General features: G+C 42.5%; 2 protein-coding genes across 4 annotated transcripts; one reads left to right on the forward strand and one right to left on the reverse strand.

The window, feature by feature from the left end:
- Positions 1-352: 352 nt before the first annotated feature.
- pabpn1 (poly(A) binding protein, nuclear 1) lies at positions 353-10,691 on the forward strand. Of its 2 annotated transcripts, none has more exons than XM_062985396.1 (7): positions 353-745; positions 4,992-5,100; positions 5,255-5,322; positions 5,422-5,528; positions 5,636-5,723; positions 6,711-6,862; positions 10,123-10,691. In XM_062985396.1, the coding sequence occupies exons 1-7, from the start codon at positions 611-613 to the stop codon at positions 10,301-10,303; spliced, it is 840 nt and encodes a 279-aa protein (XP_062841466.1). In that variant the 5' UTR covers positions 353-610; the 3' UTR covers positions 10,304-10,691. The 2 variants fall into 2 exon arrangements, with proteins under 2 accessions (XP_062841466.1, XP_062841467.1); XM_062985397.1 differs by lacking the exon at positions 10,123-10,691 and adding an exon at positions 8,776-9,112 and having other exon boundaries at positions 355-745.
- A 5,745-nt stretch (positions 10,692-16,436) lies between these two features.
- On the reverse strand, positions 16,437-22,298 carry ngdn (neuroguidin, EIF4E binding protein). Of its 2 annotated transcripts, XM_062985369.1 has the most exons (12): positions 22,211-22,298; positions 21,914-22,066; positions 20,546-20,605; positions 19,508-19,579; positions 19,238-19,375; positions 18,764-18,848; positions 18,564-18,616; positions 17,987-18,101; positions 17,472-17,646; positions 17,127-17,271; positions 16,644-16,707; positions 16,437-16,547 (listed from the first exon to the last, which is right to left on the reverse strand). In XM_062985369.1, exons 2-12 carry the CDS (start codon positions 22,037-22,039, stop codon positions 16,528-16,530), a joined length of 1,053 nt encoding a protein of 350 aa, XP_062841439.1. In that variant the 5' UTR covers positions 22,040-22,066; positions 22,211-22,298; the 3' UTR covers positions 16,437-16,527. The 2 variants fall into 2 exon arrangements, with proteins under 2 accessions (XP_062841439.1, XP_062841440.1); XM_062985370.1 differs by lacking the exons at positions 21,914-22,066; positions 22,211-22,298 and adding an exon at positions 21,603-21,628.
- Between the last annotated feature and the right edge of the window lie 203 nt (positions 22,299-22,501).

The raw sequence follows: 22,501 nt of genomic DNA on the forward strand, positions 1-22,501 counted from the left end.
TATTAATAATTATTGAAAGTATTTAATATAAATAAATGATATAGTGAATAATATAGCTATTATTAATATAAATAAATGATATAGTGAATAATATAGCTATTATTAAAATTTTTAATAAAAGAAAAAAAACAATTACAACGAATGAGGCGGAATTTAACGATAGCCACCGTTTTTACGTAGATGTGACTGACGCGGCTTCACCCAATCATTGAGTAAAATTTCCAAACGTTCTCGCTCTTGGCCAATAACATCTACGACAGTTTCATGGAGGCGGGCCTAACACTCCACGATTGCCCAATAGGATGAAGAATTGGCGCCTGCAGTATCCGGACGCCCCGCCTCCGGGTTCCATTTCTGTTCTGGAACACAGGCTACAGAACCGCCTCAGATTGGAGCCGTGAGATAAATGTTCATGTAAACGGGATTAAGAGCGATTATTTCTGTAGCCGGTTCAGAGAGTGCTTCAGCGGCGGTGGAATAAGTGTCGGGATTAGGTGTGAAGTGACTCGGATTTAAAATAACGTAAATAGATATAAAACAGTGTCTCTTATTTAAAGTTCAGAGCGCTCGAGACGTTATTATTTTCCCGCCGGCGGGAATCGAGCTGATCATGGCGGAGTTCGGTAATGGACTGGCGGAGGAATCTCTGCTCGATTCAGACCCCGGTCATCCGGAGCTTGAAGACCCGGGAGTCGGTGACGAGGAGCCGGGTTTAGATGAAGGAGAGGCCGCTATTGAGGATCCGGTGAGTGGGGGAGGGATTGCCTCTCAGTCCTCCACAGCACACACTGCTGTATCCTATATGATCTAAAACGAGTCATTTACCTCAGGGGACGGAGCTAAACTCTCACACATGGCGCCTGTTTGCTTTTTTTTTACTCAGTATTTAAAACGGTAGCATGCTCACTGGATAGCTTTAGTGTTAGCACCGGCGGCCATGTTGGCGCAACCTCGTGTGTTAGTAGTGCTTGTTAAGGCTGTTCGATTCCATTTGTATGAGTCGACTCACGAGTCGGTTCATCTCAAGCGAACAGCTTCCAAAATCTGCTCGATTGTTTACATTTACGTTTACATTTTCAGCATTTATCCAAAGCGACTTACAGTGCTGTGACAGTATGCTGTCTAAGTCATTGAGGGTTAGGGGCCTTGCTCAGGGGTCCAACAGTGGCAACCTGGCATTGGTGGGGCTCGAACCAGCGACCTTCTGATTACTAGTCCTGCACCTTACCCGTGTTCCTAATTACACACAAAAACAAACGGATAGGAAATTTAACAAATAATAATACAAGACATTCGCTTTTTCTTGCTTTGACCCGACTTGGTCATATCCAGTTCCCTAAGTGTCAGTCTTCTGCCAGTGCAGACGCCCACCATGTCCGAGTCTACTGTGCTAGCCCATCACAGCCGATATCTCAGGCTTCGATCTCGGCTGTGCTATCGGCCTGGCCGGGCGTCCAGCAGGCACAGTTATCCGTGCCGGAGGGAGGGAGACTGACGGGGTTCCGTGTGAGGCTGCACAGGGGTTGCGAAGGCATGTGAAGCAGGGCATGGTACAATCAGGGGAGTTGGACATGACTAAATGACTATGATGATAGATCTTCACTCTGGTCAGTGTTTCCTGGAAAGCTCTCATCTAGCGTGACCCACGAGTCTCTTCCTAATATCCGAGTCCGTGTGGACGGGACCGGTGGTCGTTTGGTCGCGTCCGCGTGCCACATCATGGCGCTCGGAATAGGAAACGGGCTGGATCTGACTGGATCTGACTGGATCCGAGCGCACGTTTGGGATCATGTTCCCAAATTTGAGTTTGGTATCGAGGACGATGGTAGCTGTCGGTCTGGGAGGCGTAGTGCCGCCACAGTTGGCTCAATTTTAGACATGCTCATCATAAATAGTGATTCATCACGTGTTGGCTTGATGTTTGGGCATCTGTAGGTGTATTTTGGGACATTTGGGGTGCTTTTATCCAAAGCGACTTACAGTAGTGTGACAGTATGCGGTCTAGAGAGTTAAGGGTCTTGCTCAGGGGTCCAACAGTGACGACCAGGCAGTGGTGGGGCTTGAACCATTGACTTTTTGATTACTAGTCCAATACAATAAGTTCTGCAGCTTGTGCTGAGCACTCTACATTATTTATACACACACACACACACACACACACAACCTGCCTGTTTAAATACCACTCAATTCAGAACCTTTCACACAGTGCAATCCTTAGGTTCTAGGGATTCTAAGGAGGTTCTAAGGATCTTAGGTATTTGTATGCTATGCGTACACCATAAAAAGTGTACATGTATATAGTACCATACTGTACATTATTATTCTTATTGCTTGTTTTACACTGTAAGTTAATGTTGTATGTATACAAGAAGTTGTCTATCTATCTAATAGAGGTACTGGTGTGAGTGGTGGAGGAATAAATAGAGCGCAGGTTACTAGAATAACAGGGAACTGGATATGACGTGGTGTGCTTGATTTAATCAGATTTGAGTTGTCCGACTACGGTGACAACAGTGGTAGGTAGGGCAGTTGTAGCCAAGTGTTTCTGGTACTGGACTAGTAAGCAGAAGGTTGCCGGTTCAAACCCCACCACTGCCAGGTTGGGCCCTTGAGCAAGGCCCTTGACCATTAGCCGTATACTGTGAGTCGCTTTGGATCGGAGCGTCTTCTAAATGTCTTCTGAAAATGTAAAATGTGGATGTTCGAGCGGTCGGCTGAAAGGTTGAGGGTTCGAATCCCAGCTCTGCCATGCAGTCACTGTCGGGCCCTTGAGCGAGGCCCCTTTTTTGCTGATTGTACTCTACATCTATTCTGCCTTAATAAAAGAAAGGCAAGCAGCAGCCTGGTGGTTAAGGTGCTGGACTAGAAACCAGAAGGTCGCTGGTTCAAGCCCCACCACTGCCAGGTTGCTGCTGTTGGGCCCTTGAGCAAGGCCCCTAACCCTCCATTGATCGGACTGTATACTGTAACTGTAATATAAGTCGAATGCCGACTACATGTTAACAAAAGGGGTTCTAATCCTGAATCAATTCCATGATTCGGAACCGACTCTGGAGCGTGCAGCGTTCCACTCGAGTCTTGATTCCCGAATCTCTCTGTGTGCGCGTGGAATCGACTCCCAGCCCGGCTCCGTTAGTCTGTGAGACCGAGCTGATGGCGGTGGGGGAGAAAAGCGTTCGTCGCAGTAAAATGTGAGCTGTGAGACAGGGTTATCGCTAGCGGAGGGTGAGACAGGCCGCCATTAACGCCGCCGCTGTCTGCAGAGAGGCGGAAAGCTGACGGTAATTCTGTCTGTCTGTCTGTGTGTGTTTATTCATCGTTTGGGATTAAAACGCGTCTTTTCCTAGCTGTGATGCTAACGGCCGCATCTTCAGTGTGCTAGTGATAAATGCTCGCGTGTGCGTGTGTGTGTTCAGTCATTAACATCAATCATGTGGAGCCGCTTTCTGATCTAATACACCTAATGGAATGAGATTGTTCGGGCTTGATGTAATGCTTGATTGGTGTGCATTATTGCCTGCTTGCCAGTGGTTGGCACAGTGGCTCACACTTGAAACGCCTCTCTGTAATGTGTGCATTTTAATCCTAAAGATACTGAGCTGAATGAATGTATGTTTCGGTAAAATAGAAGCAAGCTCATCTTATTTACAGGGGTCTTTCCTGTGATGCTGACTGACTTGTTTTACATTGGTGTGAGGACACTATATTGGATTTTAAACCGTCAGTGTAAGATCTCAGAGCTTTCTTAAGCATTATTATAAAACAATTTGCATAATAAAGTAGATAACGTTCATAACCCACGGCTCTGAATCAGCCAGCAGACTGAAACGCAATATGGAGACTGTTATAGATGATATTCGTTACCACCTATAAGTCACAAATCGTCGTAAATCCTCTCCGGTGATGGAGATGGTTTGGTTCGCTGGGCACATTTGAACCGTTCTGGCCGGGTTTGGTTGTGCTGTGATGCACTGGAACCAAAATGGAGCGTTCAGATGGAGCTGGGTGCGATCTGCCCTGCAATGCAGCAGTGCCACAAGAGGTGTGTGTGTGTGTGTGTGTGTGTGTGTGTGCACGCTCACACACTCCTGTCTGTGTCCATCAGTATGCTACACAGACTATATCGTAATGTTGTACGGTTTACTGATACGTCTCGTTTATTACCGCCGTGAACAGCCTAGGCTGTAGCTGTATTAATGTTCATCACGCATTGTTCAACCGAAACGTAAAGACAAGATAAACGAACATAATGCCTATTAACAGACACGTGTTAAACGTGGCGTTAAAACCCAAATATATACATAAACGATCACGTACTTGTAGTCTAGTAGATGATTGGCTCGCTGCAGTGACGCGCCCTTAATGATGCACTTGGTATTCGTTCATTTCCATGCATCCTGTTGATTAGTTCCATGTCAACATGAGACAAAAGATTTAGAACCCATCACTTAACTTTATTAGTACTTTAAAGCCTCGGTGTAATGTCTTGCCTTTCTTAAAATGGGGCCTAAATCCTAGGTGGTGCTATTGACCTGGTTGTGTCCCCCAATCGGACACATTTGTCTGTGCCTGAGGCTGGCGGGAAGATCTACTGGGCGTCACCGCACTGGGGTCACACAGCAGTGTTCTAATAGTGCAATAATAATAATAACAACATTAAGAGGAATGTTAGTGGGTGTTAGAATTAACAGTGGAACGAAACTGGTTAGCTGAGTGACTGAAGTACTGGACTAGTACAGCCTCACCACTGCCAGGTAGCCATAGCTGGGCCCCCAAGCAGGACCCCTACCCCCTCCTCCCCAGCTGGTCGTTCTGCATTCATTATAGATCAAAGCGATCAAATGATGCCTCATTACCGGGGTGCGAGTACCGTCCCGGATTGATGCTGGATGTAGCGCGTGGAGAGTGGAAACGGCCCCGGTGTCGAACCCCGATCCTTCAGCGTTTAGATATTTCCGTATTAAAGGACCGATTCCTGATCCTGTCCACAGGAGCTGGAGGCCATCAAAGCCCGGGTGAGAGAGATGGAGGAGGAAGCCGAGAAACTGAAGGAGCTCCAGAATGAGGTGGAGAAACAGATGAACCTCAGTCCTCCACCGGGTGAGTGTGTGTGTGTTGGCTGGAAGTCCACAATAGCTCTCAAGGTAGAAGAGATGCTTGTATTAATTTTTTATTGTTTTAATATTTTAATGGGGTGGCTCAATGGGTAGCACTATCAGTCACTATTTAATCAGTCACATCCTCTGTCCCACAGCCGGTCCTGTCATCATGTCGATTGAAGAGAAGATCGAAGCAGATGGAAGATCCATTTATGTCGGAAATGTACGCATTACGACCGATTTTCTAGATTTGCTCTATAGTTTGATCCACATGAATATGAAATGCTTTACTAAACTGTGTGTGTGTGTGTGTTGGGTTTAGGTGGATTATGGAGCGACAGCAGAGGAACTTGAAGCTCATTTTCATGGATGTGGCTCTGTTAATAGAGTCACTATCTTATGTGACAAATTCACAGGACACCCCAAAGGGTAAGCACTCGAACGCTCGGGCTCAACTGCTTTAACCGTTGTTTGGTCAGGATTAGGCAAATCTCCAGAGCGCCCTAATAACCGCCCCACTGTTGTGTCTGTTTCAGATTTGCGTATATCGAGTTTGCAGATAAGGAGTCTGTTAGAACAGCCATGGCGCTGGACGAGTCCTTGTTCCGAGGAAGGCAGATCAAGGTGAAGATGCGTGAACGATCCATCCGAGATGTTTATAGGCTATAGAATGCACAGTAGATCGACCTTTGACCCAATAATGCACATCGGGTCAAACTAGCCTGCAATGACTAGCTTTAATAATAATAATTTATTTTATTTGAAAAGCGCCTTTCATGACACCCAAGGACACTGTACAATAAGAATATAGAAAATCTAAGCAAAATAAATAAAATACACATTTACTAAGCAAAAAATTAATAAATAAATAAATAAAATAAAATACACATTTACTAAGCAATAAAAAAATACACATTTACTAGGCAAGAAATAAATAAAATACACATTTACTAAGCAAGAAATAAATAAAATACACATTTACTAGGCAAGAAATAAATAAAATACACATTTACTAAGCAAGAAATAAATAAAATACACATTTACTAAGCAAGAAATAAATAAAATACACATTTACTAAGCAAGAAATAAATAAAATACACATTTACTAAGCAAGAAATAAATAAAATACACATTTACTAAGCAAGAAATAAATAAAATACACATTTACTAAGCAATAAATAAATAAAATACACATTTACTAAGCAAGAAATAAATAAAATACACATTTACTAAGCAAGAAATAAATAAAATACACATTTACTAGGCAAGAAATAAATAAAATACACATTTACTAAGCAAGAAATAAATAAAATACACATTTACTAAGCAAGAAATAAATAAAATACACATTTACTAAGCAAGAAAAAACCAGATGTTGGTCCAGTCAGGGACTTGGATATTCTGTTAGTGTAAATACTCCACACTACTAATCCATACACCTGAGATCAACATTAAGCTAGATAGGCGGCTGCACAGACACCGCAGACTGTGTCTGAGCCAGGGACGGTCGAGCGGTGTCACTGCTGCTGGCGCTGCGCCCTCTGCTGGCCGGTGGTTGTGATTTTAATGTCTCCCAGCTGTACTAGTTTTGCCCCTGTGATTAATCCTCAGGTCGGCGCGAAGAGAACGAATCGGCCGGGCATCAGCACCACGGACCGCGGCTTCCCCCGGGCCCGGTTCCGCTCACGTGGAGGGAGCTTCTCGTCTCGGGCTCGGTACTACAGCGGATACACGCCTCCCAGAGGGAGAGGACGGGCCTTCAGGTGAGCAGCGCGCACCCCTCACGCGTAGGATCACACTCGCACACGTCGGACAGGTCAGAGTAGCGAGAGGCCATTTGTTCGCGCCCGTTTTGTGCGGTCCAAACCGAAGGGAGGTGGTAGGGGTCCGGTCCGTCTTCCGGCGTCTCAAAATGAGCACCATAGATTAACCCCAGCACAAAAAGAAAGTGGGTTCCAAAGTCAAAGGCCACATTTAATAGAAGGTGAGGTGCTTTAAAGCCCTGGTGAGCAAATCCTGAGGTACTACCTCCCTAGTCCTGATTTAAAGAAGGAAAAGCCGGTCCTCGTACAGCAGGTTTTTGTCTCTGTGGTGTGAGCACGGGATTCAATTCACGTTCTCTCACTCGGAGTATGAAGAACTGATGCTGATCCACCTTCCTCATCCTTCAAACGGCGTGTGAGCTCGTCCTGGATGGATCGTCGTCATTTTCATCGAGTCAGGATCACGTTATATTCTAATTGCATTAGGTAATTGCAGCCTAATTCCGATCAAAGTTAGATGTTCCTGAACGGAAATGAGCGTTTAAGTTCAGGCACTTCACACGATTAGAGTTCGTTCTCGATCACGTTTGCCGTACGAATCGGTGCATGAATTATACTCACTTCCGGAATGGAGGTTTCATTCCTGCAGCCTGATATTGACCTCAGTTTTGAATTGATCGTGCGCAAGTGCGAGCTGTGCTGTTGTGAAAATAAAACACTGATTTTGGAGGAGTGCTGTGGGGGGGGGGGGGGGTGTACGGGGGTGCTTAGGTGTGTGTATGAGTGAGTTAAGCTTGCGTGTGTATATCTGGTGTGAGGACGCTGCATGTTACTGGAGCGCGGAGTGCATTTCCTCATGACTGAGCTCTGAACGTTGGGGGGAAAGTAGGAGCCCAGCCCAAGTTCCCACCCATCGGCTTCATTCTCTCATGAGACCCACCTCTCATTTTCACCCGCGTCGGTTCCAGCCTTCGGGTTCCAAATCATGTCGATGCATAAAATAAGTGTCCCTGCTCGGGTTCGAACGGCAGCGCTTTTGCTAAAGGAGTTAGAAGGTTGAGGCTGCGTCCCAAGACCTTTCTTAACCTGCAGCATTAATCCTACTGGGGGTATCGGCTAACCAGTTAATCAGCAGCATTTTTAATTCCATAATGTAGAACTTATTTTTATGAACCACCTTGTACTGTTTCGGCCCTGCCCTGCCCTGTCTTCTTTCCCCCTTGGTCATATCGAATCACGTCTGTTTAGACACCCGGCTGGCCGATAGCATCACGAATAGTCGTAACACTATTTAAACCCCCTGTTTAAGATTAGAGTAAATATCTGCACTGTGTGAATCAAAGTCTAACTCTTTCTTTGCTCTTTTAGATAGTGAACAGATCAGTGTTTGATGGAAATGCACGACGACGCACTTTATTCATTTATTCATTTATTTGTTCGTTCATTCATTCATTTGTTGTTTATTTTCCGTTGGGACAGAGGCGTGTCGTGTGCGTGCGTGTGTACGTGTCCCATCATCTCTCCCCTACAGGAGCCCTAACTGAGAGAGATAAAGAGGGAGAGAGGATGTCTTCATCTTCACTTAACCCCCGACCCCACCCCCCCTAAATATTAAACACTCTGATGCGCTTTTGCATTCGGTCCGAAGCTCCCGGCTTCTTTTATTCTCCCCAAATCTGACCGTGAGAAATTCCATTAACTGGGAATTCTGTTCTGCCGTACCTGTACCAGTATAGATTGTGTAAAAGAACACGCTCGTCTACGTCAGACGTTAAGCCCCCGATGATGCACCTTGCAGTGACAGCGAAACGCACACATATATAAATTATAAAATAATAAAATAAAATAATTGGTGTCCTCCGTCTTCAAGCGAAAAACACTCACCCTCTTTTTCTCTCTCTTTTTTTTTCCAGGGGCAGAGGGCGAACAACATCGTGGTATTCCCCTTACTAATAACACCCCCCACACTCTCATACCCCCTTTTTACTGTCATCCCTCTTTTCCTGTTTAAAAAAAAAAAAAAGAAAAGAAAAACTTTCCCTCAATAAAAGAAGAGAAAAAGAAGAAAAAAAAAAAAAAAAGACACAAAAACACAGAGGGAGAAAAAAAAAAAAAAAAGAACAGAGTGACTCCCGGACAGACTGACCGACTGACTGGTGTGTGTGTGTGTGTACGCGTGTGTGTGTGTGAGAGAGACCGAGAGAGCGCGTGTGCCCGTGTGGTGCAGTCACGGCGGTAAGGTACCCAGGTTTTGGGGAGGTTCTTGGTTGGCGACGGTGAATGATTTTGGAGGATGTGATGTCAGGCTGCAGACGTGTCTCCTCTGATCTGGCTGTGAGGAGCTTCACTGCTCATTTATTCCTCCTGTTCCCATGTTGTACCATCAGTGTGTGTGTGTGTGTGTGTGTGTGTGTGAGATTCAGATCAATAATGCCTGTGGTTCAGACTGTTTAATTTTTACGCCATCCTATTTTTTTTTTTCCTTTTAATCTTGCATTTGGTCATAGCCGTTGCTCTCTAGCGTTCTTCCCCTTCCAGCTTTGATTCCTCTGTTATTTTCGACAGAACAGTCATGGCCTGATCTTTGTATTTTTTACTTTTGTTTCCTTGTCTCACATTTTTCCTCGCTTGCCTTTCTTGCATTGCGTATTTATCTCTCCACGTACTTTCGGAATGTCCTCATTTTAATAAAAAATTATCAGATTCGGCCCCGTCTGGGATTATATTGCTCCTTGGTATCAGATCGGTGCATCCCTAGTTGTTTTTTTTTTCTTTTTCTTTCCGTAAGCGTTGAATGTGTTTCGTTTGAGGAGAGAATGCGTCTGCATGCTTAACTTTTGTGTTTTTGATTAGTTTCTAGGGAACCTAAAGCCCCGACCATTCGTTTCTTTCATTTCTTTTAACAAACATTCAGTTTTTGAGGTTGAGTTTGATTAGAGAAGCTCCGTCCGTTTGTATTTCCTTTCTGATTTGTCTCTGCTGTACAACACTCTCAGCTTCTGACCTAGTCTTGCTTCTCCATCGTTAATTTGATTCCTAATTTCAGCTGTTCTGTACCACTTCTCGTGTTCTCCTCACCGCTCGAGCTCGCAGCCATGACTGAAGCCGCCGCTCTTCGTTTTGTTTAGTTGAGATTTTTTTTTTTTTTTGGGGGGGGGGGGGGGGGTGGGGGGGGGAGGGGGGGTGTTCCTGCCCGTCCCCCGTCCTCCTTCTTTCCTCTCCTCTCTCTCTGTATACTAGACCACTTCTTGTCGTTTCAGGTTTCAGGACCAGTGGAGGCTGAGCACTCCTCCTCCCCCCGTGGCTGCAGCGCCCCCTACGGTCTCGCCGTCCTCGCTCTCTCTGTCCACTCCCTCTATTCCCCTGTCCACGCTCATGTGGGGTGGCGGGGGAGGGGCGCAGGGTGACCCCCGGCCCATTTACTACAACAATAAACGCTGAACGGCAGCGTAACGCTCGAAACGACACTAACACACACCTCCACCACCACTTATTTATATAGCGAGAGCAAAGCAGCGGGGTCAGCGTGAGCGAGGGAGTGAGGGGCAGGATGAGGGTTCGAGGGTAAACGGGGAGGGCGCATTTTTAAGGCCCTTGTTTCAGACTGAGGACTGATCGTGGAATTTAGGGCTAAAGAAGGAAAGGATCTGAGCTTTTAATTTGTCGGGAGGGAGGGGTGTGTGGAGATGGGTTTGTTTCCCCCCGCCGGGCTTCTGTTCCTTTTCTGAGATGGGGAATGGGTTTGGAAAAAGAAGTGCTTTTTTATTTTTATTTTTAACCCATGAGTCTGTAATTAAGAAAAAAAAAATAAAAGATTGTAAAAATGAAATGTTTGGCTCTGCTGTGGTTTTTCTTCTTCCTGTATGAGCTGAAGGTTGATGGTCGGTACGTCTGTGCATCATTTACATCAGACTGGACCGATGATGTCACTGGGTCAGAACTTGATGTCCAGCTTTTTTGCAGCTCTTATGTAAAGGTCCACGGTGGTTTCAGCTGCAGACACAGACTTCTACGACTCAGTCAGAGTGATGGTTGCTGTAACCAATCATATCCATTCCAGGCTAGTCGAGTGACTTAATCTGAGAGGTGTGGCTTGACCTAGGCAGCTTGGCTGTAGTTTCATATTTATTTGTGCACCTTTCTCATTAAATCATTTTTAATTCTCCTGTTGAAGTTTTTTACCAATCAGTAAACATGCTGAAATTCTTACCAATGTAAAGATCACAGATTCTCCTATTTTTATTTTTTAACTAAACATTCTTTAATTTTTCTGGTATTTGGGTTTGTATGTTAATAATAAATAATTTAATATTAATAGTTTGTTATATGAAGATCATTTAAAGCTTTGGTAATAATGCTGCTTTTTGGTTGATATTTCAGTACAAAAGGAACTCGGCCATAAAAACACTTAATTACATATATACACATATACGTACATACATGCACCTAATTCTATATAAATGTATCGATCGATTTCCTCGGCTTCTTCCTGTTAGGGGTCGCCGGCGGAGTGTGATCCGCATTATTGACCTGGCACAGTTTTTACTCCGGATGCCCTTCCTGTCACAACCCTTCCTATTTATCCGGGCTTGGGACCGGCACTACAGTGCACTGGTTTATGCATCCTAGTGGCGGGGACCTATAGGACAATTCAGTGTGTCAGTTAGCCTGGCTGCAGGTTTTTGGACTGGAAGGAAACCGGAGGAAACCCACACAGACACGGGGAGAACATGCAAACTCTGCACAGAAAGGACGCGAACCCAGGACCTTCTTGCTGTCAGGCGACAGTGCTACTCACTTAGCCACCGTGCCGCCCAAATAAATGTATACATCAATTATATATAAATATCTGCACCTAATTAAAATTAATATATTTAGCTGATTATATATAAATATATGAATGAATAAATCTAATTATAAATAACCCTATTCCAACAAATACATTCAGCTAATTGTTTATAAATGCACATGGGTATATATACAAGTATTCACCATATTAAATACAAATATATAATAAGATTTCTTTATTGATCCCCATGGGGGAAATTCGAGCAGCTCCAGTACATTGTAAATACAGTAAACAGAGTAAATACAATAGAGTAGAATAAAATAAATAAAAAAAATTATAAAAAAATATTAGCTATGCTATATATATATATATATATATATATATATATATATATATATACACACACACACACACACACACACATTATATATATATATATATATACAGTGTATCACAAAAGTGAGTACACCCCTCACATTTCTGCAAATATTTCATTATATCTTTTCATGGGACAACACTATAGACATGAAACTTGGATATAACTTAGAGTAGTCAGTGTACAGCTTGTATAGCAGTGTAGATTTAATGTCTTCTGAAAATAACTCAACACACAGCCATTAATGTCTAAATAGCTGGCAACATAAGTGAGTACACCCCACAGTGAACATGTCCAAATTGTGCCCAAATGTGTCGTTGTCCCTCCCTGGTGTCATGTGTCAAGGTCCCAGGTGTAAATGGGGAGCAGGGCTGTTAAATTTGGTGTTTTGGGTACAATTCTCGTATACTGGCCACTGGATGTTCAACATGGCACCTCATCGCAAAGAACTCTCTGAGGATGTGAGAAATAGAATTGTTGCTCTCCACAAAGATGGCCTGGGCTATAAGAAGATTGCTAACACCCTGAAACTGAGCTACAGGATGGTGGCCAAGGTCATACAGCGGTTTTCCAGGACAGGTTCCACTCGGAACAGGCTTCGCCAGGGTCGACCAAAGAAGTTGAGTCCACGTGTTCGGCGTCATATCCAGAGGTTGGCTTTAAAAAATAGACACATGAGTGCTGCCAGCATTGCTGCAGAGGTTGAAGACGTGGGAGGTCAGCCTGTCAGTGCTCAGACCATACGCCGCACACTGCATCGACTCGGTCTGCATGGTCGTCATCCCAGAAGGAAGCTGACGCACAAGAAAGCCAGCAAACAGTTTGCTGAAGACAAGCAGTCCAAGAACATGGATTACTGGAATGCCCTCTGGTCTGACGAGACCAAGATAAACTTGTTTGGCTCAGATGGTGTCCAGCATGTGTGGCGGCGCCCTGGTGAGAAGTACCAAGACAACTGTATCTTGCCTACAGTCAAGCATTGTGTTGTTAGCATCATGGTCTTGGGCTGCATGAGTGTTGCTGGCACTGGGGAGCTGCAGTTCATTGAGGGAAACATGAATTTCAACATGTACTGTGACATTCTGAAACAGAGCATGATCCCCTCCCTTCGAAAACTGGGCCTCATGGCAGTTTTCCAACAGGATAACGACCCCAAACACAACCTCCAAGATGACAACTGCCTTGCTGAGGAAGCTGAAGGTAAAGGTGATGGACTAAACCCAATTGAGCACGTGTGGCGCATCCTCAAGTGGAAGTTGGAGGAGTTCAAGGTGTCTAACATCCACCAGCTCCGTGATGTCATCATGGAGGAGTGGAAGAGGATTCCAGTAGCAACCTGTGCAGCTCTGGTGAATTCCATGCCCAGGAGGGTTAAGGCAGTGCTGGATAATAATGGTGGTCACACAAAATATTGACACTTTGGGCACAATTTGGACATGTTCACTGTGGGGTGTACTCACTTATGTTGCCAGCCATTTAGACATTAATGGCTGTGTGTTGAGTTATTTTCAGAAGACAGTAAATCTACACTGCTATACAAGCTGTACACTGACTACTCTAAGTTATATCCAAGTTTCATGTCTATAGTGTTGTCCCATGAAAAGATATAATGAAATATTTGCAGAAATGTGAGGGGTGTACTCACTTTTGTGATACACTGTATATATACACACATCCATTTTATATAAATATACATCAATTATAAATAGATATCCACACAATATATATATACAGTGTATCACAAAAGTGAGTACACCCCTCACATTTCTGCAAATATTTTATTATATCTTTTCATGGGACAACACTATAGAAATAAAACTTGGATATAAGTTAGAGTAGTCAGTGTACAACTTGTATAGCAGTGTAGATTTACTGTCTTCTGAAAATAACTCAACACACAGCCATTAATGTCTAAATGGCTGGCAACATAAGTGAGTACACCCCACAGTGAACATGTCCAAATTGTGCCCAAAGTGTCAATATTTTGTGTGACCACCATTATTATCCAGCACTGCCTTAACCCTCCTGGGCATGGAATTCACCAGAGCTGCACAGGTTGCTACTGGAATCCTCTTCCACTCCTCCATGATGACATCACGGAGCTGGTGGATGTTAGACACCTTGAACTCCTCCACCTTCCACTTGAGGATGTGCCACAGGTGCTCAATTGGGTTTAGTCCATCACCTTTACCTTCAGCTTCCTCAGCAAGGCAGTTGTCATCTTGGAGGTTGTGTTTGGGGTCGTAATCCTGTTGGAAAACTGCCATGAGGCCCAGTTTTCGAAGGCAGGGGATCATGCTCTGTTTCAGAATGTCACAGTACATGTTGGAATTCATGTTTCCCTCAATGAACTGCAGCTCCCCAGTGCCAGCAACACTCATGCAGCCCAAGACCATGATGCTACCACCACCATGCTTGACTGTAGGCAAGATACAGTTGTCTTGGTACTTCTCACCAGGGCGCCGCCACACATGCTGGACACCATCTGAGCCAAACAAGTTTATCTTGGTCTCGTCAGACCACAGGGCATTCCAGTAATCCATGTTCTTGGACTGCTTGTCTTCAGCAAACTGTTTGCGGGCTTTCTTGTGCGTCAGCTTCCTTCTGGGATGACGACCATGCAGACCGAGTTGATGCAGTGTGCGGCGTATGGTCTGAGCACTGACAGGCTGACCTCCCACGTCTTCAACCTCTGCAGCAATGCTGGCAGCACTCATGTGTCTATTTTTTAAAGCCAACCTCTGGATATGACGCCGAACACGTGGACTCAACTTCTTTGGTCGACCCTGGCAAAGCCTGTTCCGAGTGGAACCTGTCCTGGAAAACCGCTGTATGACCTTGGCCACCATGCTGTAGCTCAGTTTCAGGGTGTTAGCAATCTTCTTATAGCCCAGGCCATCTTTGTGGAGAGCAACAATTCTATTTCTCACATCCTCAGAGTGTTCTTTGCCATGAGGTGCCATGTTGAATATCCAGTGGCCAGTATGAGAGAATTGTACCCAAAACACCAAATTTAACAGCCCTGCCCCCCATTTACACCTGGGACCTTGACACATGACACCAGGGAGGGGCAACGACACATTTGGGCACAATTTGGACATGTTCACTGTGGGGTGTACTCACTTATGTTGCCAGGTATTTAGACATTAATGGCTGTGTGTTGAGTTATTTTCAGAAGACAGTAAATCTACACTGCTATACAAGTTGTACACTGACTACTCTAAGTTATATCCAAGTTTCATGTCTATAGTGTTGTCCCATGAAAAGATATAATGAAATATTTGCAGAAATGTGAGGGGTGTACTCACTTTTGTGATACACTGTATATAATCTATGTAAAAGTCTGTAGTAATGCATCCAAATGTAGGATTATTGGTGATACTTTACATGGTTCCAGGACCATTCATGTTCAGGATTACTTTCTAGATCAGGTTCTAAACCTCCCACCTTTCTAGAAGCAGAAGTTAAAATTCAGATCTAGATCATCATAAACTAACAACAGTGTACCTGTAACACCTACAGATATAAATACACACACTTTATCAATATATACAACTATTTACAGAATACCAGAGACTCGCATGAATTCTCTTGATTATAAACTATTTTAATATAATTTGAATGTAAATGCAGCTTCAGTAAAGTTTCTGGTCCAACCTTCAGCAGTGATGGGATCAGTCCTGAACATACAGAACATTTATACAGCGGGTGAATGTGGCGCCCCCTTGTGTTCAACACTCCGCCATTCCGCTTCTGCTAGCGAGTCCAAACCTTTTAGCTGCACTAAACTTTAAACTGTATTCATGAAGCTGTTAAACCAGAATCAAACCTCAGAGTTAATGTTTTAAAACCTGGTTCTAAATGTCCACACGAGTTTATATTCGGGCTGTTTGTTGGTAATCTGACCAGCCTGTACAAGTTGATGTTGGAAAGCTAAGCTAACACAGTCTAGTAAACAATAATCACAGCCATGAAAGACATTTACAGCTTTTAATAATTAATTCTTTCTCCTGACATTAATTAATGTGTGGAAGTTAATAATGTCTGCATTTCTTAAACAGTTACTCATGATTCCTGCCAATCTGCCATCCATTAAACATTCTAGCAAGTTATCTTCACTAGTCAGAAGCTACTGCAGTGTTTAAATGGATTTGGTTAATTTTATCTGTAATAACTGAATGATCAAAGCAGATGAACACTTAATACAGTACTAATATAAATAATAATGAACATGTGGCTCAAAAGGGTAGCTGTAAATTATGCTAAGCTATTACTGCGGTGAACCAGGGTACAAATCCCCATCAGTGCTACCAGACAGGTGTCTACACACAAACAGTCGGAGGCCCACCACATCCCTGACCACTTAAGGCAATGGTAAATATAAACATTTATAGGAATGAAACAAACAATTCAACTGCATAATATTTTTTTATTTTGAAAACAAAGACAAGACAAAAAACAAAACTAAAGAAGACTCGTCTCATCTGGATGGTAGAATTTCTACTTGCGCTTCTTGAACACTGAAAAAAGAAAACAAAATCAGTGTTATAACTCAATAATAATGTTAATAATGGTTAAAGAGTAAATGTACATTTTTACTCAGTAAACAGACTCACTTTTCTTCTTGTTTTTCTTCTTCAGCATTTTCTTTTTCTTCTTGGGTCTGGAACTTTCCGTATCCTACAACACAGACGAACGTTTAGCTTCCCACACTCCATAGAAACAGAGGAGGGTGAATGAGAACTCATGAGCATGTATAAGCAGTGACGAGCTCTGATAAGAGACAGCAAAGCAACTAACAAAGTTCTATAGAAGCAAAATGCGGTTATGCCGCGTTGCTGAATTTCAGGCAGCTAAAACTGTAAAAAATAAAATATACCAACAGGAACATGAAAAAGAACTTGGACAGGGATCAGTCGGTCTGTGGGTCTCAACAATTACACTTTTATTTGTAATAAAAACATTTTTATTAAATCATAATTGTTGATTTCTGGACTTATTGAGGTCACTGAATATCGACGACTAACACAACCAGCATGTTTTTAGAGGAATGTTCATGTCTGTTCATCAGCCCGTCCACCCGTCCGTCTCAGACTCACCGCCGCTTCTCCTCCGGTCAGCGCTGTGATGTCACTGAAGTGCGTGATGCTGTTCAGCTGTGATATTCCCATCATGCGTCTCTTCTTGGCTCTCTGGTCTCGACTCGTGCTCAGACGCACCATCATGGACTCCTCGTAGTTTCTCCTGCGCAGACATTTAACGAGAATCATCAGAAACAACGTTTACAGTCCAGAGCTGAACGCCAAATCATTTCCAGCAACGTTTCAGATGATGCACAAAACCAACCCTCTTATGGTGGGAGTGCAGTGCAATAAGGAAACCCCAGTGATCTCCCTCCCTCAGGCATGGCCTGTTAGACACCTGAACAGGTCGAATATCCTTACCTGTGCTGCTCCTCTCTGATATCTCGGTCAGTCTGGAAATCCTGCCGATCTCTGATCTCCTCCGGCGCGTCGCTGTACTGCTGCCGGAGCTCCTGAATGACTGAACTGCGTAACGCCGCTTTCCTCTGTTTATCCTGCAGCTCCTTCTGCCTGTCCGACTCAGTCAGATCTCCGTCTGTGAGGGGAAACGAATAGTCTCAGAGGAGGGACGCCCATACGCCCCCTGTAGGGCAGGGGAGGGATCTATTAGATGTTGATCTGATAAAAAGTTCCTCGTAGTTTACATCTGATTAGCATAAAGACCCGAGTGACTTTGATCAGATGACTGTTTAGTCAGTTTGGTCACATGGAGCTTAGCACAGCTGCAAATGGCAGCGGATACAGACCAGGGAAATGGAAACGACTAAACTGGGAGATAAAGGGAGAAAGATGTGTGTGCAGCTCCTCTGATCTGTGTGAACACTCATTTATCTGCAGTTTTTATAAAAATGATAAGCTGAACGAAAATGTTTTACCATAATGCATTGGGGCAATTTTGGGTGGGATGTATTTCCTGGCTGTGGGAGGCCACTTCCTCTCGAAATCCTCTTTTCCAGCCCCACCCTCGTCCTCGTCCCATTCCTGATCGAGCTGTCGAGAGAAAAACAAAATTTTAATTCTACGTGTGTTGAGAAAAAGTTCTTCAGGATGGAAAATGGTCCCACTGAGGTGTCCACGTATTTGTGGTCATGTGGTGTGTAGATGGTTCAGGACATCATCGAACACCAAAGTACTATTAGAACAGACTCATGGGGCATGTTCTAGCACTACATATCTGTTATTATTAAACACTTACAACAGCTTAGTACATCACATATTACATATCATCCACAATTTTAATTCTAGAAGACTCATCAAGCTTTATGACATACTACGTTTTTTATTCTATTTATTCAATTACATAGTGTGTACAACATTACTTTAATACCTTTTGCTTTAATGTACCTGGGGCTGCTGTAATAACTGACTTTCCCTCTGGGCTTAATAAAGTTATCCAGTTATCTAGATGAAATGTAATGGATCTAAAACAGAATTAGGCAGGAGGAGTTTTACCTTGCTGACGAGGTTCTCAGGATTTGGACGGAGGTGTAACGGATCGTTCTCAGCTAGAACACAAAGACGTTAAACGTTAGTTTGTACAGCAAAAACAGAAGGCCTACAAACACACACACACGTCCATTTATCGACTGTCCGGTTATTTATGATATATTTATGATATAACACTAACGACTGTAGAACAGAGAAGTTCTCACCCAGGTTGCCAGTTACTGCAGTTTTCACCAGTTTATCGATCTGATATTTCAGCTTCTGATCGAGAGGACGCATCTTCTCCAGCACCTACAGAAAACACAATCTTACTGCTTTATTTTATAAAGGACTCTGAGCAGAACATTAGGACCACCCGCCATGGACTGTGCAAGACATCTGAAAGGTTCCTGTGGGATCTGGTACCAGGATGTTACCAACAGTTCTGGTGCATCTCTGTGCATCTTAAAGAAAACAGGTATCAGACCAGCTGACCTGCTGTTGCTCTGAGGTACGGTTCTGATGTTTTGGACAGTGGGCAGAAGCTGCATGGTCACTGACTGGCACAGAAGGGTTTGATGCTCCATGCTGTGTACCATGTACTAATGATCTGGCTTATCTGTGGTTCTAAATATTTACACCTCCAGCTTTTAAACATGTCCCAGTCCCTTTAGATACGGAGTACAGACTACATCACTCACGGTCCTGACAGTAACCAGCCTGTGGATGGCGCCGTGGTCCTGCAGACTCTGTCCTTCTGCTTTGAGGCTGATCACGTGTGTGAGGTCCTGCAGGTAAAACAGGAGCAGGTGATACCGCAGGTCCAGCAACGACAAACCCTGCAAACACACCAGATCCTGTTAGAGAGGTGTGGGATTAGATCCTAACCATCACACACACACCAGATCCTGTTAGAGAGGTGTGGGATTAGATCCTAACCATCACTCACACAAACGCACACAAGTTCGTACCTTTGAAGTGAGAAACGTTTTCTGCTCCACTTTCTTCATCAGGTCTCTAATGTGGCCGGTTACTGATACAACCTGAAATAGAATTATAATAGAATTAGATTTTCTGTACGATTCAGCACTTATACTGATCATTATCAGGGTTCATGATTTAATTCTACATTTACATTTTCAGCCTTTAGCAGAAGCTTTTATCCAAAGCGACTTACATCTATCACAATTTTGGCAACTTGGGGGTGGTGGGGCTTGAACCAGCAACCTTTAGATTACTAGTCCAGTACCTTAACCACTGAACCATCACTTCATTCTGATTTCTTTACAGCATAAATACATTTTACTGGGGTGTAAATGTAAACATTTTACTCTGAAGCATCACTGGACAGTAGAACATGTGGAGAAAATACCAAACTCAGACACTAAACAAATGCAACAATTAAACCCTGGTCCTTAGAACGCATGCAGCCAGGCAGCATCCACACAAAAAAAAGCTTTTTAGATGTAATAAGGTGTATAAATCTAATAATAATCCACATTTATTAAAAAGGTTTATAAACTAATAAAGTGAATGAAAGAAAAGCTGATGTGTGTGTGTGTGTGTGTGTGTGTGAGTGTGTGTGTGTGAGTGAGTGTGAGTGTGTGTGTGTGTGTGTTATAATAATAATAATAATAATAATGTTACCTCATTATTGTAAATATTATACTTATCGTTATTATTTTGCACTGTTTTTATTAATATTGTATTCTATTCTATATTTTTTGCACATGTAACTGTTCTGTATATTTTTGTTCTTTCTTATTTTTATTGTTATATTTCTCTGTAACTTGCTTTGGCAATACGAATGTCATTATTTGTCATGCCAATAAAGCTTCGTTTGAGTTTGAGTGTGTGTGTGTGTGTGTGTGTGTGAGTGAGTGAGAGTGTGTGTGTGTGTGTGAGTGAGTGTGTGTGTGTGTGTGTGTGTGTGTGTGTGTGTGTGTGTGTGTGTGTGTGTGTGTGTGTGTGTGTGTGTGTGTGTGTGTGTGTGTGTGTGTGATCCAGACCTGTTCAGTTAGAGAACTGAGGAGTCGGACAGTTTGAGGCAGATCATTCTCCATCACGTCCTGTCAAATAAAATACATGATTTATTTATTTATTTGACAGAATCATTTACACACAGCTCAAGTATTCTACACCAAACTCCACATAAACACAAAACCTAAAGCAGAATCAGAACTAAATACTCTTACTATAAATACTATCATAATGCAGCTTGATACAGCAGTATATAAAGTGATTTAAGGAGAAATATAAAGAATAAACGTGTATATTATTTGATACAGCAGTAAATAAAGTGATAAGGAGAAATCTAAAGAATAAACGTGTATATTATTTGATACAGCAGTATATAAAGTGATAAGGAGAAATATAAAGAATAAACGTGTATATTATTTGATACAGCAGAATATAAAGTGATAAGGAGAAATATAAAGAATAAACGTGTATATTATTTGATACAGCAGTATATAAAGTGATAAGGAGAAATCTAAAGAATAAACGTGTATATTATTTGATACAGCAGTAAATAAAGTGATTTAAGGAGAAATATAAAGAATAAACGTGTATATTATTTGATGCAGCAGTAAATAAAGTGATTTAAGGAGAAATATAAAGAATAAACGTGTATATTATTTGATACAGCAGTATATAAAGTGATTTAAGGAGAAATATAAAGAATAAACGTGTATATTATTTGATACAGCAGTATATAAAGTGATTTAAGGAGAAATATAAAGAATAAACGTGTATATTATTTGATACAGCAGTATATAAAGTGATTTAAGGAGAAATATAAAGAATAAACGTGTATATTATTTGATGCAGCAGTAAATAAAGTGATTTAAGGAGAAATATAAAGAATAAATGTGTTTGTTTTTTTGATAGTTTGTTCAGGTGAGCACGTGTCGGTTATATTAGTATTAAATCACGCGCAGGCGGGAGCAGAGTAACATTAACCGTGTAGAATTATTATCAATAAATCTGTTAGCGCACAAAACACCAGATTAAACTAATTATTATTATTATTATTATTGTCTCGATTATTTAGAGAAGATAACTCACACTGTGTACATGGGGCGCCGCCATCTTTTAGTACAACACCCCACACATTCAAAGGAGAGTCAAGTTAAAAGTCCCCGTTTATGTAAATATAACTGCTCAATAATTTAGTTTTTATATATTTACTAATTCATTAATTTAATGGCAGCCAATAAACGCAAAAGTTTTATTATGTATTTATTTATTTGGATTTTAGCGTTATGTTACTCTTTGGTTCCATGCATGACAGGACGGTAGTTACTCACTACACAAGATTCATCAGTTCAGGTTTAATATTAAACACATTTATGAATAATTCTGTATCTCCAAATTACCTGACTTGAATTTTTTTGAACTGTCGGGAAACCTACAGCTACATCGGGAGAACATGCAAACTTCACAGCGAAAGGACCTGGACCGCCTCGCCTGGGGGTTGAACCCGGGAGCTTCTTGCCTTGCATCGCTACCCTCCGAGCCACTGTCCCACCCTAAACACAGAGTTAAGAAAATTATTATTATTATAACATTAAGATTTAGTGCAGCCTTGCCAGTACTAACACTCAATGTTTTGGTTCATAAGTGTACAGTGTACAGGACACCATGAAATTGAGCACACTAAAGATTATACTTACCTCGGACCAGAGCGGTAGAGAGAACAGAGTGGCGACACTCTCATAGGGAACCGTTGGAAAGGGGGCGGGACATTTTTTCTGCGCAGCTTCCGGGTTGTGGAGCTCTGTATAGTTCCAAACAACCCATAGAGCCCCGTTCATTTCCACTACTTATCCAGCATTTTTAGCTGTATGTTGCTTTGTTTTAAAACAATTATGAATTTAATGTCATTAATATACTTAATACTGTTATTGTTTAGCATTTGCTCAGCACTAAATGTTACATGTTTATCTTAATTAATAGGTATAACT

Source organism: Trichomycterus rosablanca, chromosome 23, assembly GCF_030014385.1.
Source record: "Trichomycterus rosablanca isolate fTriRos1 chromosome 23, fTriRos1.hap1, whole genome shotgun sequence".
NCBI lineage: Eukaryota > Metazoa > Chordata > Actinopteri > Siluriformes > Trichomycteridae > Trichomycterus > Trichomycterus rosablanca.